The sequence below is a fragment of the Macrosteles quadrilineatus genome, unplaced genomic scaffold (assembly GCF_028750875.1).
Source record: "Macrosteles quadrilineatus isolate MER2022 unplaced genomic scaffold, UCM_ALF_1.0 Scaffold_2__2_contigs__length_208266976, whole genome shotgun sequence".
In the NCBI taxonomy this organism is placed as follows: Eukaryota; Metazoa; Arthropoda; class Insecta; order Hemiptera; family Cicadellidae; genus Macrosteles; species Macrosteles quadrilineatus.
In genome coordinates, this window is record NW_026542595.1 from 28,085,075 (window position 1) to 28,101,357 (window position 16,283).

General features: G+C 34.3%; 1 protein-coding gene across 2 annotated transcripts in view; it reads left to right on the plus strand.

The window, feature by feature from the left end:
- LOC128985540 (mitoferrin-1) overlaps positions 1-14,468 on the plus strand; it is a 71,090-nt gene extending 56,622 nt beyond the window's left edge. For both annotated transcript variants that reach the window (XM_054405129.1, XM_054405128.1), the window contains exons 5-6: positions 10,773-10,943; positions 11,413-14,468. In XM_054405129.1, coding sequence (XP_054261104.1) covers positions 10,773-10,943; positions 11,413-11,778 — 537 coding nt within the window. In that variant the 3' untranslated portion in view covers positions 11,779-14,468. The remainder of the gene's footprint in view (positions 1-10,772; positions 10,944-11,412) is intronic.
- The last annotated feature ends 1,815 nt before the right edge of the window (positions 14,469-16,283 follow it).

Genomic DNA, 16,283 nt, shown 5'->3' on the forward strand with positions numbered 1-16,283 from the left:
GTGTAAATGCTTGAATTCTCCTTCCACCATCTGCAGGGATCATCTTGAATTTCTATCGTAGGAAGAGAAAGATAGGCGTCCACTTGGTTCTTTATGACTGTTTCTATTACATCAGAAGCCTCTTGTGATGATTTTGCAGAACGACTTTGAAATCGATGCCACAAAGAGAAGTCTGGCTGTTGTGTATCTACAACATAATAAAATAAAAAAATGTGAAAGGATATGCATTTGTTTTATTTCATTAACAATCCAGATGAATTTAAATATCCAATCTTAAGTAGCCTAGTTGAAACAAAAGATGCAGTTGCCAATTTAATTCTGATCATGAAGATTAAGCGTAACTTATTATAGCGGTATTAGCTCAATATTATATAGATGTTAACAAATAATATTTTATACTTTTTGTTATTACCAGTAGATACTTTGAATTGTAAAAGCCAACTAACCTGCTATTCACATGCCCACAATATGCAATCATAAAAAAATTAACATTTTTACTTGTGCTTTATTTAGGCCTAACTTAAGCCTTTGTTGATAACTTAACAGAAGGCCTACTGTAGCTATTAGATGTCCATTTTATAGTATATGTTTAAGATTCGTTTTTAATAAAAAAAAATAGCCTGCAAAAGTTCAAAATCCAGGTTAAAATATTTGACAAACACAGTTTGGATCTAGGCCTAGCCTAGGCGTAGTTACAAACTACAACATAAATTGTTAAGTAGACTAGTTGGTTGTTGCCAAAATGTAGGCTAACCTCCAAGTAATAGGAAATTGTAACTTGTATAAATTTTTAGGCTAGGCGAATGAGATTTGTGCTTTATTTGATAGGATAAGAATAAATAGAATTTATAAACATACACAAACATGTACCGGTAGCCTACCTTCATGTTCTACTGAAGTCATGTCTGATGATGACACACTAGGCCTACTTGAAGGTCCGGCTGATGTTGTTGTTGAAGTTGGGAGGTTTAGTGGTTCTTGTCTCTTTAGCTTCTCTTGGCATTGCACTGCTTCCCTGAACAACATGTCAACAACTGTTTTCTTCTCGGCATCTTCTAAAATGACAGTCTTGTACCTGGGGTCAATGACCATTGCAAGGGAATAATGTTTACTGTGCAGATATAATGCATCTGGAAATCTGCTTTTTAAAGATTTGTCCAAGGCTTTGGCGAACATGACACCTTTTTTCCCAGAGTGGATGTAGTTTTTCAGCATGTCTTTAATCCCATCAATAATTGGTAAAACTGAAGACAAAGTTGGGGATTTACTACTTGATGCTATAGTAGTTGCGCTGTCAAGTGGTTTTAGTATAATCGTGTAGCCCTCTACCAGTTCCCATTCGTTGGAGGTTAAATTCTCAACGTTTGAGACATTTACCAGGTCTGCTGACACAGATTGCTTCATCTCTTGCAACCGAGACAACATGCCAAACTCACTGTTCCAGCGAGTCTCACAGTCCTGGATCAGGTGGAGTGGTCTTAGGCCTAGCCTTTCTTGGATTTTATTTAGTCTCGTCTGAGCAGTAGAACTGTGTTTGTAGTGTCCTACAATTGATCTAGCTTTAGAAAGCATCTTAGACATTCCTGGCACTTCCTTCTTCGCATCATGCAGGGCGAGCTGTAACGTATGAGCAAAACATCTCTAATGTGTATAGTCCGGCATGCTGGTCAAGGCTGAAACCATATTTGAGGCGTTATCTGTAATGCAAAATATGGGTATGGTTTGTGAAGGTCTGATACCATATCGCTGCTCCGCAATTTCCCTTAACTTGATGGCGATATTCCTACCATTATGTTCTTCTTGGAAATACGAATTCTCTAAACAGAATGTTTGTAGTATGAAATTGTTATCTACAAAATGGGCGTTGACAGACAAGAATGAATCATTTGCTGCCGAAGTCCATATATCAGCTGTCAATGAAACTGAGGAGATGCCGACTTTTAAATTATCAGTTATGACTTTTGAAACTTTGGCTTTTGTACTTAAAAATAGCTCTGGGACGTGTTTCCTCGAAAACGTAGTCCTGGACGGCACAGAGTATTTTGGTTCCACAATCCTCATCAAATTTAAGAAACCCTCTTCTTCCACCAAGCTATAGGGGTGCAGGCTCTTTGCCATCCAGTGAGTGATTGCATTTGTTATTCTCTTTGCTTTAACATTATCATTAGGCCACTTTTGCCCAGCTGTTAAGGCGTCTTCTATTTTAGGCTGTTTTAAAAAAGTGGTAAGTTTTGGCTGTTTGGAAGCCTTCAGTTCATCGTTTTTCTTTTGGTCTGTGACGTAATTTGAATACAAGTCACGGTGTTTGGCTTCCAAATGCCTGATCATTGAAGAGGTTGAACCAGTCTTCAACTTAAATGAGGTATGGCACCTGTTGCACTTACCTTCGTTAGGCCCAATTCTGTTGAAGTAATTCCAAATTACTGCAATCGTACGTTTGGTTCGACTACGGTCTAGGCCTAGGCTTGTATGGTGAGAGACACTAGCACTAGGGCCAGCACTAGGGCCAGCACTAGTTCCACTTGTTGATCCAGATGCCTCTGATGCAGGATCAGGGTCATCAGCACTTTGTTCAAATAGAAGTTCTCTTTCCATTCTGCTGATATTTTATTTCGCCTATTGATCAAAAAGCACTAAGGAAGTTAACATTTATTACTAATCCACTCAGCAAGTCTAGAGGAATTGTCACTGATCTCGACATAAAATAGCAATAACAATAAGACATGTCACACATACACATAACCAGAATCTTTCATTGTCCATTTACATGACTAAATCAAAAGTCGACGTAGTTACAAACAACAAAAAACTTATGTCAGCGTCAGCTAAATTTATTAAAACAGTTTTTCACGTATCAACTAGGCTACGATATCTTCAGCTCCAATTTGGACTACAATGTTTGAGACGTACATGTATGTTCTTGTTGTTTTCAACAGTGTGCCGCAGGAATTTTTACCCGCTGAAATATCCCTTTACCTCATATGAAATGAAATTCCCCTCAACTACATTGACTAAAGACGTCAAGGAAGGGCCATTGCGTTATGAGTTACATTCATCATTATACTTTTTTTCCTTTGGAAATCGATCCCGACCAGCATTGTGTTGTGGGGACGTGACGTAACGTTGCTTCGCTTATGACTATGACTTTGAAACCAATAAAGAACACAAAACGTATACATTCTATCTCTGAATAGGGGAGAAAGTTTTGGACTTCTCATCCCATTGTAAATTGAGAAGCTCGTTTTTCGTGTCTGTCTAGTTCATGTCCGGTGACAATGATCGCTAGTGTCAACGAGATTATTTATCACACCAATTATCAATTAGGCCTATTGAGATGGGGACTTCATTTGTTTCTATTATTAGTTAAAGGAATTTTATGATTTGTGCTTCACTTTTAGCTTATATTTGACTAGGAGATGAGTTATTTTTTATGATAAGATCGATTTAATAGGTTTAAATGAGGTTTTAAATTACTGAAATAACAAGAAACAAATTGTAAACAAAACACCAACTTTACAGTGAACCGGACAGAACTTACAATAAAATCGGCTTCAGCTGTTCCAATAACGACTAAGGGAGTATGTTTTATCATGTATATGAAACATACTCTCTTAGTAGATTTCACATCCTTATGGAACAGCTGAAGCCAATTTTATCGTTAGCTCTATCCGGTGAACTGGAGATGTCTTGTTTTGTTTACAATTTGTTACTTGTTATTTCAGTGATTTAAATTAAAACCCCGTTTAGCCAAATAAAACGAAATAATATTTAACAATAAATCATCCTCCAGTTATATAACCAAACAGTTAAGCACAAACCAACTCTAAAATAATGGAAACAAAATTTCGTCGACATGATGCACCAGTGTCACCAGACATGAACTAGCTATTGCATAATATAGCTTTACAGTACAGTGCCATGAAATGTGTTTTTAAAATCGAGATAAAGACTTAGTTACTGTTACTGTACGGTATATTTTTGAATTCGAATTAAATTTCCACCCGTTAATAATACCATAGATCCATAAACAGTCTATGATAATACTACATTAGGCCTACACTCTTTCTCAATTCTCACGTTCACTCACTCCATGTTCTTATTCTTCAACGTCATAATGATACTTTTGGTTATTTTCTCCCAGTCTTTCTGCAGTACACTGTTGCTTGTAGGGCTATAAATAAACTATTTACGTCTGTATTGATTTTTTTTTTATGCCGGTACACGTCTTACCCATACCAAAGAAAAAGAAATAGTCCCTTAAATTAATAATTAATGCGAGTTAATAATGTTAAACATAATTTACAATTAATGCTTTAAAATCCATTATAAGTTAAATAGGCTATATTATATAGAAATTGGAAATGGAACTAAACCAATCTTACCTGTGACTAATGTAATTTTAATCAGCACGTAACTAGGTTCCAGATTGTTGAGTCCTGACGTCGCAATCGTAGCCAGCTGACATAGGCTAAGTAACTTACCCGTAATGGCGTAATAAGAAGAACAGCAACAGCGTCCAGTCCAATTGCTGTTCATTAGTTAGTTGAACGTTCCTTACGTTCCTTACGTGCAGTGTTTATGAATAATGTGATTATTTAAGAAGTATGAGGATTAAATGAAACACCACACTTTACTGTATAGCCATTGTTTTATATCTGTTATTGAGACAACTGAGTTACTCAAATTTATCGGGTTGTTGGAAAATCGTCGAGCCGAGTTCGAGTAGTGAAATACTCGAATAACTACTCGTGGATTCGAGTACTCGCACACCCCTAGGGGTAACGCAGCACAGTCACCACTGCTCTTTTGTGATTCGTCAGACTGGAATATTTGAATGCCAATTGCGTTCGCTGATTCGGTTGCGTGCCGGGGCTTCGCCCGCCACTGGGGAGCGCCTGTACGTTGTTTTCAGCAGTCATCGTGTTAAAGAATTTTTGCTAGAGGTTCTTTCTAAATTATTTAGGATGTGTATGATAGCTTCCATTTGTAATAGTAAAATTCTTTTTAAATTTTGATTACTCGTACCCCCATAAATTTCAATACCATAAGATATATGGGAGTGAATGTAGGCATAGTAAACTGTTTTAAAGGTTTGTACATTGCAAAAAGGTTGAAAGTTGAAAGATTCCAGAACTTATTTTCTTACAAACATGATCAACATGTTTGGACCAGGTTAACGTTTTATCAACTATAAGACCTAAAAACTTGGTGTTATTCTCAAAGTTATTAAAAATTTCATTGTTTTTTTGAATTTTTACAAGAATATTTAACCAAAGTAGTTTTGTTCTTATTTAATAAAAGATTTTTATCATTGAGGAAAGTGTTTACAATTGAAATGGCATTTTCTATTTTGGAATCTATACTGTTTGTATTTCTGTCATGTATTGACATACTGATGTCGTCTGCATATAGGTATTCTGAATTTTATTAGTTAGGTGTTTTTTGAACCCAGTGACAAGACCTGTATACAGTAATTATCTACCTATTTTGCCTGAAGGTCTTGTAGTTTGAACTAATACTCGATGCACATTTCGTCGCTCAGTGCGGCATCTTCATGGAGTATCTTCTTAAACACTACAGTACTGTTATTATGTACATATTTACACTATATTTTACAATCACTAACCGGTCACATTCGCGGTCGCGGTTGCCCGGCGACGGCGACACGAGCGGCGGGGTACATTTCGTTCCGCACTGTTGACGTGATGGACCATTACTGGATCTGAGTAGTTGACAGTGACAGTGTTATGATCAGGGGATGTAGTCATTGTTTGTAAGGGATGGTCGCTTTCTCTTTTGCGCTGTTGCCATTTTAGTGCGGTGTTGCCAGATTGTTGGGTTTCCTCTATGTTTTTAATGAGGTTAAACAAAATGGAATTATGGTAGTCCTCTTTCTTATTTAGGAGGGTGTCAGGGTTAGTGTTAATTTGCTTATATATTTCAAGACCTTACAATTACAAGACCTTCAGGCAAAATAGGTAAATAATTACTGTATAATACAGGTCTTGTCACTGGGTTCAAAAAACATTGAATTATGGCCAGCCAAGCCGTCCCAGTTAACCAAATCGTCAGTAAATTGACTAATAAACAGATTCAACTAATGAAAACCCAGCTCAATATTGAATACAACAAATAGTGAAAAAGTCAATCAGTCATACTGAAATACATATCAATAACAATCAGAAATAAATCTGAGGCTGCCCAGAAAACATTACAACAAGCAAAAAAGCTTTGGCTCAACAATGAATTAAAATTTCTATATAAAAAGAAATCAAAACTCCATAAAATCATCACTTCGTCACACGTTAAACTCCCAGGAATACTACCATATAATAAATAATATTTCAGAAAAAGTTAGCAAGGAAAAGAAACAAAAAGAAATCACACAGGAAAGAAAACTAACACAGCTGCACCCACGTCCAAACCACACAATCCCACAAAACACACATGAATTTTACCCAAAGATTATAAATCTAACAAACATTTCATTCAAACAAAACGAAACCAAAATACTAGAACTGAACCAAAAACTCCATTTTGAATCTAATAATCATAACAAGCAGAACATTATCAACAATCTTATCGATGCAGAAATTGCACTTCAAAATGTAAAAATAGAAGACAGGGAAAAAATCAGATACGGGATTGCTAACATAATTGAAAAAGAACTCAACACTCCACGATCAATCCATCAAAACACAAATCCACTAAAAATGGCCAATGAAATCAAAGAAAAACTCATTCAAAATAAAGCACTAATAATACCGGCAGACAAATCAAATTCCACCGTAATAATCTACAACAACGATCTTGATTCTAAAGTTGAAGATTTCCTTAAGACTAATGAAGTAACTGTGATCAAAGATCCCACTAAGGAATACAACAAAGAAATCAAATTATTCCTAGACAACAACTCTATTATTCATCCAGACAGTAGAAAATACCTTTACAATAACTCTCCAGCACCCCCAGTATTCAAGCCACTCATCAAAACACATAAGGACAACAATCCAATAAGACCAGTTATAAATGCCATACCCTCGCCATCCTATAAGATCGCCAAGTATGTACCTTAATAAAAAATGGCATAACAAACACATCTCCAGTGTCATGTAAAAACACGAAGGACTTCATCCAGAAAATATCTGAAATTAAAATACAAGATAGATACACGCTTGCAACAATAGATGTAGACAATATGTAACGAAACATACCAAGAAAAGAAGCCATCGAGATACTCAAAAAAGACTTACCAACTGTGAAAATTTTGATGAAGAAGAAATAAATGATATTATTAAAATTACAACAACAATAACGGAACAAAACTATTTCTCTTACAATAATAAAACATACTATGACCCCAAAGGTCTTCCGATGGGAGGTCCACTATCAGCCACCTTAGCGGAGCTATTTATGCAAAATTTCGAGGAGCAACATATATTATCAGAAAAAAAAACCCATATTTCAACAAAATCAAATTTTATGCTCGGTATGTTGATGATGCCTTCATCGTACTAAATGCTAACCAAAAACAGGCAAATAATTTCTTAACACACGTAAACAAAACACACAATAGCATCAAATTTAAAATGGAAACTGAACTAAACCATTCTATAAGCTTTCTTGACATAACAGTCACTAAAACTCAAAACCAAGCAGTTAAAATCGGAATGTTCAGGAAACCAACACAAACAGATCTAGTTATACCAGCAGAATCAAACCACCCTTACAACTAAAAAATGGCAGCTTTTAGATAATTAACATATAGACTTCTCAACTACAATCTTGACCAAAAAGAGTATGAAAAAGAATAAGAAATCATAAAAACAATAGCGTCAAATAACGGTTACAATCCAACAATCGTAGAAACTATGATCTGCAAAACCCGAAGGAAAATTAAATCCAACACACAAATTGAACATTCAAATCAGTCGAACCCGGAAAACCAAAATCTATATAAATAAAATTAGAGTTTTGTCTGTACATTGCTTAGAATAATGAACTTTTTGGTTATTTTTACATTTCATAGGTCAGAGAAACCGAATCAAACCTTATCTCAATTTCTGTCTGTCTGTCTGTCTGTCTGTCTGTCTGTCTATCTGTCATTCTCTTGGTAACGCTAAAATACGCACTTTATTACAACTACTCCTCAATAACTATAGCACTGTCCCGCCTGAAACTTATTTTCCAAATACTATACATATATGAGATGGTTTTAGACGTATTTCATCGAATATGAGACAGTTAGATATTTAACAGTAAACCCTTGAAAATCAAGTTTTTGTCGATTTTTGACGTGGAATTTCTGGAAGCCCATGTTAACCTTATGAGAAATGAAATTATTGAATCTTAACAGCTGTTTCAATTAAACAAGTTGGTTCTGTTCTGTGATGTTCAATAGCATTAAAGTTACAAGGATTACCAACAGGGTGCAGCACTAGCACTATTATTTCTTTTACATTTATGACAACAGCTAATTTGCAACCTGGAGGCGAGTGAGCGTAGCGAACGAGCTAACCTGAAGGCAAGTGAGCGTAGCGAACGAGCTAACCTGAAGGAAAGTGAGCGCAGCGAACGAGCTCCAACATACAGGTGAGTGAGCGTAGCGAACGAACTTCAACCAGGACGTGATTGAGCCATGCAAACGAGATCAGATAGTAAAAATAAAAGTAAGCCTACCGTTATAGGATCGACCGGCAGACACAGAGGTAATTTAACCTTTTATTGATTGTCATACCGATCCGGAACAACAAAAAACAACATAAAATGAAGCTATGTATAATAGTTTGGCCAGCATATCTTAAAATATGCAAACCAACTGCTGTTCGTTATATAAGAAGGTTTCAACTGAATATTATAAGATCCCCGTGCGTAGAACGGGTACACAGCTAGTCAGAAATACATAGCAATCAAATACACCAAAGTAGGCTACACACCAGCTTAAAAAGTTAAAACCAATCCAGTGCCCATTTACAAACAGGAAACCAACAAAGATAACCCAGATAATGAAAGAGGAGTCTATAAAATTACATGTGCGCCCCCCTGCAATAAACAATATATCGGCTACACAAACAGAGCTTTCAGCAAAAGATTCAAAGAACACAACACTCAACATCAAATATGTACATAATAACAGTAGTGTTTAAGAAGATACTCCGTGAAGATGCCGCACTGAGCGGCGAAATGCGCATCGAGTATTAGTTCAAACTACAAGACCTTCAGGCAAAATAGGTAAATAATTACTGTATTAGTTAGGTGTTCCTGCATACCTCACAGATAACATAAGAATAGGAACGGTCCAAGAACCGATCCTTAATGAACCGAATATTGTACCTGCATTAACTTAGATTTTATATTGTACAAATGTTGCTTCTAATTGCTTCTATTTTAATTCTGTGGTCGCTGGTCCCAGGACTAAATACCAATCCAAGATTCAATTAAATGTATTGTTTTTCATCTTCATGGCCTGTAACATTCCAGAATTCAAAATATTTCTAGTCAAACAGTTTCTAGTAAACCTGGCTTGAATCAGTGTGGTTCCCCATTGTACTACTCAGCATTCGCAGCGCCTATCGTGAAGACCTTTAAGCATCTACCACCGAATTAGTTTTTTGCCACCTACTGTGTCTTCCTGGAGAGCTTCTAGATCCACGTTGGAGAGCTTCAAGACACAACATGTGAAGAAGACCCGGCTAACAGTGTCGCTCGCTTACGGAGTCACATGTCAAATTTAAGACCTGTACCCATATCTTGTTATGATTATCTGAAGACCTTTGTTTTTCAAGAGTTAAAACTCACGTATTTTTATGAGATGATGCTATAAGACGTTCACTACAACCTCCTTACACTGGACCATTCCCTGTTGTATCTTGTGATGAGAACACTATGAAATAGTCGACCATGGTAAACATGGTAAAGAAACTTTAGACAGAGTAATCTTTAGCATGAAAATCTTACTCCTCCAACACCTAGCCTTACAATCTTGTACAACCTTGATCTTGTCGAACTGTGAAGTTGAAAATGCCATGTCTTTCAGACTCCGCAGAGGGCTAATGTGGTGCTACTACCCTGTCACAGGCAATCATTTACAATCTCTTGTCTTTGTCTTGAAAATTATTTGAACTATTTGTTTATTATAGGAGTAGCTATATTAACCTAGGCTACTCAGTACTGTTTTAACAATCTACTGGACCACACACATTTTTCTTTCTGTGTAATTAAATTACTGTCTTTACCTGATTGAATTATTTCAGTGCACACTTCCACTAGAAGGGCTTTAAGAGGACTTCAAACTGATTTTACTTACTTACTTACTTACTCCCATGGCCATCGATACCCAAGGTGGTATTTGGGTATGATTATGGTATTAAAATGCAAACTGATTTTAAAAGCTAAAATCCTTCAAATTCACTATTATTGACCGAGTTAAGCGATTTAAGTTTATATGATAATCTTGGCCCACGATGTAGTTCTAATAAGTCCATTGCCTCCCCTTAACATTACACCCTGAATGTATATCTCTCTCTATCATTGGTTGGTTTTACAATGCAAATATGTGGTTGTTTAGACCCAAAAGACCTAATTCTCTAACTGCTGTTTCAAAATATGTAGTATCTTCTGTTCTTAACTGTGAAAATAATTCCATTAGTGATAAAAAAAAAAACTTTAGGCATCTCTACATATTGTGTTTTGAAAAAAGACTGTTGACTGAGGGGACAGTTTGGGATAGCAACAATGTTTTTGAATACAGTTTTTTTTGCTTGTTTTTTCAGAGTGTTCATTTCATGATGTACGAGGTGTGTCAGAACCTGTGGAACCCTGACAGATCGTACAACCCTATGTTGCACATGGGGAGTGGTGCTATAGCAGGTGGAGTGGCAGCTGCAATCACTACACCACTTGACGTGTGCAAGACATTGCTCAACACTCAGGAAGGCAACAAGGTGATACTAATCATACAAGTTTTAATGTTTTAAATGGAATATACCTGGATTTAAATACTTTTCCAATACCATGGCTAGTGAAAAACAATATCTAATAAACTAAGGCAACTGTCAGATCTATAATATAACCGGTTTTCAAAACCAACTTTTATATTTATTATGTTACATTTTTAGGTATTAGATTAGAGTGAAAATAAACTCTTTATTGGTTTTAGATCCAGTTTTTAGATCATTTTAAGGGATTGTCTTTCATACACACACACACACACACACACACACACACACATACATTACATAGTAAACCCCCATGTATAAAACTTTTTCTCTAATATTTTACTTAGTTTTTTTTCAGATTTGTATCTTACTTAGAGTTTAGTATTGTTTTTAGTAACAGTAGACTATTTTTAATATTGTTTGGACAGACTCATCAACATATACACAACTGAATGAACATTGTGAACATTTACAGATGAAAGTATCGGGGCTAATCAATGCAATCAAGACAGTTTACAACATTGGAGGGCCGCTAGGCTACTTCAGAGGCATGAGTGCCAGAGTCATCTACCAGATGCCTTCCACTGCCATCTGCTGGTCTACGTACGAGTTCTTCAAGTACATGCTGAAGAAGCCGATCGTGGTGGAGACTATCGGAGAGACCCTAGACATAGCTGTAGCGCCTGATGTGAGGATCAGTCCCAAGCCAGATGTGAGAGTTTCTGGTGCAGAGTCGTGGCCAAGAGAATTGCCAGCCATGTCAGGAGCCGGCCTCTACGGAACCATCAGTTTCACTACTGTACACACTGCCGAGAGGGCACTAGATGTTACACGCAGTTAGAAACACTCATGTAAAGCTTGATTGTATACGAATTTATTTTGTAAATAGTTTTATTAGAATGGTTTTGAGTTTCTTAAGCTTTTCTTTTTCTTTTGCTTCAATAAATTCTCTATTCTCTTCGAATAACCAATCATTTTCTTTAAACGTAAACCTTATAAGTTGATATTTTCCTTATAACTCGATGGATTCATTCGTGTCCGTGTTAACATTAGAGGAAGCTTTATTATGTAGCTCTGAACAAAGTGTTCCACACCAAGCTCGAGTTCAAGTTAACTTAGTAAGAATGAGAGCGTATTCAGGCTATTTCTAGTAATTTGAAAGATTAACTATTCCAGGTGGAGGATTCAACTACATTTACGACTTCTGTTCACTATTTCATCTGTATCGTCAGTATTCTTATTTGTAGTGAGGAGGTATTCCTTAGATTGAAAGTAATCAAGCTTTACAATATTGTAGGCGGAAATGGCTTCATAGTAACCATGCCAGTTGTGTATTATTTTGACCATAATAATTTACTTTGAATCCTCGACAATAACTAATTTTTTATGTCATATTGTTACATGTTGTTATTGTTTTCATTCTAACGGAAGTGCTGATTAGTCTATGTGAGCAGTATTTAAGGGTTTAGATACATAATATGTTACTTGTTTCAGTTGTAATGAAGCCACTTAGTATCAGCTTATCTTTAATTTTTTTAGAATTAATAACAAAATATGTATATTTTTGTTGTCTTAAGTGTAAAGAATGTGTTTACATAAACTTAAATATGGATTCTTCTCATTTCCTTTCTAGTTTTTTCCAAGAAGTTTTTTCCAACTGGGTTTGGATGAAAGTAAAACAGAGAGATTAATTAAGACAAGTTAATTCATTAATGGTTCGTATTAAAATTTTCTTATTACTTACATTGGGTTGATCTAAACAGTCTGAATTATTTTATACAGTATAAGAGTAGTTTTATAAATTAAAACTTTTTGTTAAAGTTGTGATGTATATATTGTGCTTTAAATTTATTTCCTAAATTAGCGAGTTAGTTATCAAACAAAAAACTATAAACATGTAATTACTTAAACAAATATTTGTAGAATAAAACTTAAGTTATACTCACCATAGTTAGAGATTTTACCATTAATCTCAGGTTCATTGTAAATCATTTTCCTTGTTGTAAAAAGGATTTACCTTCTAGTAAACGTGTCTCTAAACTGGTAGTGATGAGTAGTTACCCTCTGCAATTGTTAATTTTTTTCAAACAATATGGTTATATAATGTATGTACATATTAGTGCTACAATATTGTGTAAGTAGCTTTTTTTTTAATAAGAGAGTTGTTAATGGTTTGTTATGTAAGTATTGTAAGATAATTTGTTTGCCCTAAAATGTAAAACATGAGACTAAGGAAATAAAATGAAATTTACCAAAACATATTTTATTTAAATGAAATACTTAGTATAATCAAAGATATATCAATGAAATGCATACTGTTATCATGCAAGAGTGGGGAAAAATGGTTGGGGAAATATTTTCTTTTGCATACTTAATTTTTAGTTCCGAAACGAAAAAACTAATGTAAATTAATACAACACTGTTTTAGCTATGTTTACTTGGCATAGTTGATGGATGGCTGCTTTACTCTGAGGTTTTAGAATTAAGTTGAAACTTGCAGCCCTCGATGCACTTCACCTAGACTTATCTTTCCTTCCGTTTGTGGTCTGTGATAGCTTATTTTAGGACATTGTTTGGATGATGTTCACTTTGGAGGAAAGTAATATCATTTTTAAACGTTGAAAACATTTTCAATATTTATTGGCTAAGCCTTTTTTTATATTTGTTGTCATTCATCTAATGTATATTGTTCATTTCATTGTTATTACTCTAACCTATACGTTGTAAGTTGTCATTGCCATTCTCATCTTGCTATTTTATTATTTGTTAATTGAGCTGTTTAATTTAATGCAACTCATCGTATAATTCACAAAATATGTTATATTTCATGTTCAAACCACCTTCACAAGTTAAAAAAAATCATATTACAGTAAACAAAGTTAAATTATTAATTCATTATTATTACTTGTACTTTTTATTTTATCTTATTGCAAGTACAAAATATTCTTTATAAATATACAAACTAGAATACTTTTTGACACAACTTACAAAGTCCAAACAACTTACAAGACTTCAAAACATAAATTGTTAACTATGCTTTGAGGTTTACAAAAAATGACATAATTTAGTGAAACTAGTCGCTGTTTGGAAGAATGGTTGCATAATGGTTGTATATGACACAACAGTAAAATAAAAATACCGGTACATAATATTTTTGGCTCAGATTTTAGAAGGAGAGGAGCTGCCTGGCGGCAGTATAGTTTTATATTTTATATTGCAATCCTGTTTCAGAATGTTAATTAATTTATACTTTTACTCTTTTTTTACTTATTTGGTAAGTGTAGGGAATGTTACTGAAACATAAATTCTTATTTTAATTTCAATATTGCACAATATGAAATTTGCATTTTGCCCTAAAAAACGTATTAATAAATAGTTCGATTTTTTTATTCTTGCCCTGGAAAATAGTTTTATTCATCAATCTCAATTACATTGCCATGTTGGCATTGATCATAATAATGTGTTTAAATTATATTTAATGTTGGGTATGGATTTGTAAATAAAGAAGAAAGATATATTTTGAAAGTTGAATGAAGAGCTTTGTGAAAATAAGCTGTTTTATTGCTTACCCTTTAATTCTCGGAACGGCTGAAGGGAGCCTCTCGGGATGAAGCAAGATGAAGATGATAACCTAACATAACTAACCAAACTTGTTGATGATGAAAAAATCAAATGAAAGTTTGTTCATAAAATAAAATTATAAATGCCTCAAATTCTAACAAAAGAAAAACTTAAGTGTCGCCGATCGAATTCGATCTAGAAACCTGTTGCACATCAGCCGAGTACTCTATCCACTACACCACAAACACCGATGGCTCCACCAAAGAAAGAAGCAGATGAATTTGATTACTCAAGTCGCGAGAAACAGTGACGTCATCATCTTCATTCCGAGAGGCTCCCTTCAGCCGCTTTCTTTAACTCTAACAACTGAATCAGGTAAAGCTGTATGCCATACAATTATATCAACTTCCATGGAAGTTCTTTGAATCAAGTACATTTCATTGTTTGGTTATGTACTAAATAATCCTTTATCTAATTGATCAGTTAGTATAATATTGATGAGCAACCTGTTTACACAGTAAAATTGTTGTACAGTATTATTTGTGAATATTTTGTAGTATAAACTTCACAATCCTTGAGCTTAAACCCACAAAGGGGTGCTGTTTTGATTTAATTTGTTTACTAAGAATAATTGTTGTAAATACCTGCATTTATGTGATCAATTGTTTTGCTAAATTTCAAACGCTTTTAAATGCGATCAGGAGGCTAAAATTCAATTAATTTAGTTTGTTTCTTATCAAAGTGTTTTAAAAATTAATTGACATAAATTCACTATTGCTAAAAAAAAAAAAACAGAATTAGTTCTCCTTTAAGAAAATATAAAAGAATATCGAGGGCCTAATTCCAATACCACGTATGAGGAAAATGCCTACTTTACAGGAGAGCGAAAAAATGTTGTAATTATTATGCTTTTACGAAAAACAGCTCATTACTTTATAGGAATGTACATGTAGTTATTAAATTTGATAAAACAAACCACTTCTTATGTTTATTTACAGGAGTTATTATAAAAAAAAGTAAGATACGAGGTATTATAGTAAACTTTTTTTAAATGTGCCAGTTGGAGGGTTAACTTACGTGGTATTGAAATTGGGTATACGAGTTATTAGAATTTACCAATTTGTAAGATACGAGGTATTGCTAAATAAACACTAAGCATTTTTATTATAACAACTTTATTGTTATAATAAATATTTTATTGTATTACAGAAAAAAATTAGAGTATAAAATTATTCCTTAGCAAAAAAGTTAATACAATAATTTTATTTTTATAACAAGTTATAACGTATTTTTACAGTAAGAATATTCCTCCTTCTAAGACCTCGTATCTTAACACTGATTTATGACAACATATTACACAAATTGTAATAAAGCCACAAATAAACTAATTGCATATATACAAAACTGAGTTAATTCTATCTTATATTTACTACATTTTGAACACTGAAATTCACTTTTTCACTATGAAACTGGGGAAACTGCATAACAATAACAGACCGGCACAGCTGACCACCTTTTGCACACTGTAAACAATACAAGATACGTGTTGCTAGAAGGAAGGTTTACCAATACTGCAAGATACGAGGTCTACATTTCCCATTTTTTAAAATTATTTCCCATTTTTATAGACTTACGAGGTTTTAGAATTAGGTGAGAGACAATGAAATCTATCGTTTTTACTATAAATCTCAAAACCCTTTGGAAGATACGTGGTATTAGACTTAGGCCCTCGATATATTCTTGTACTCCAAATTGATAAATAATGTTTTAAAATATTATTTTTAA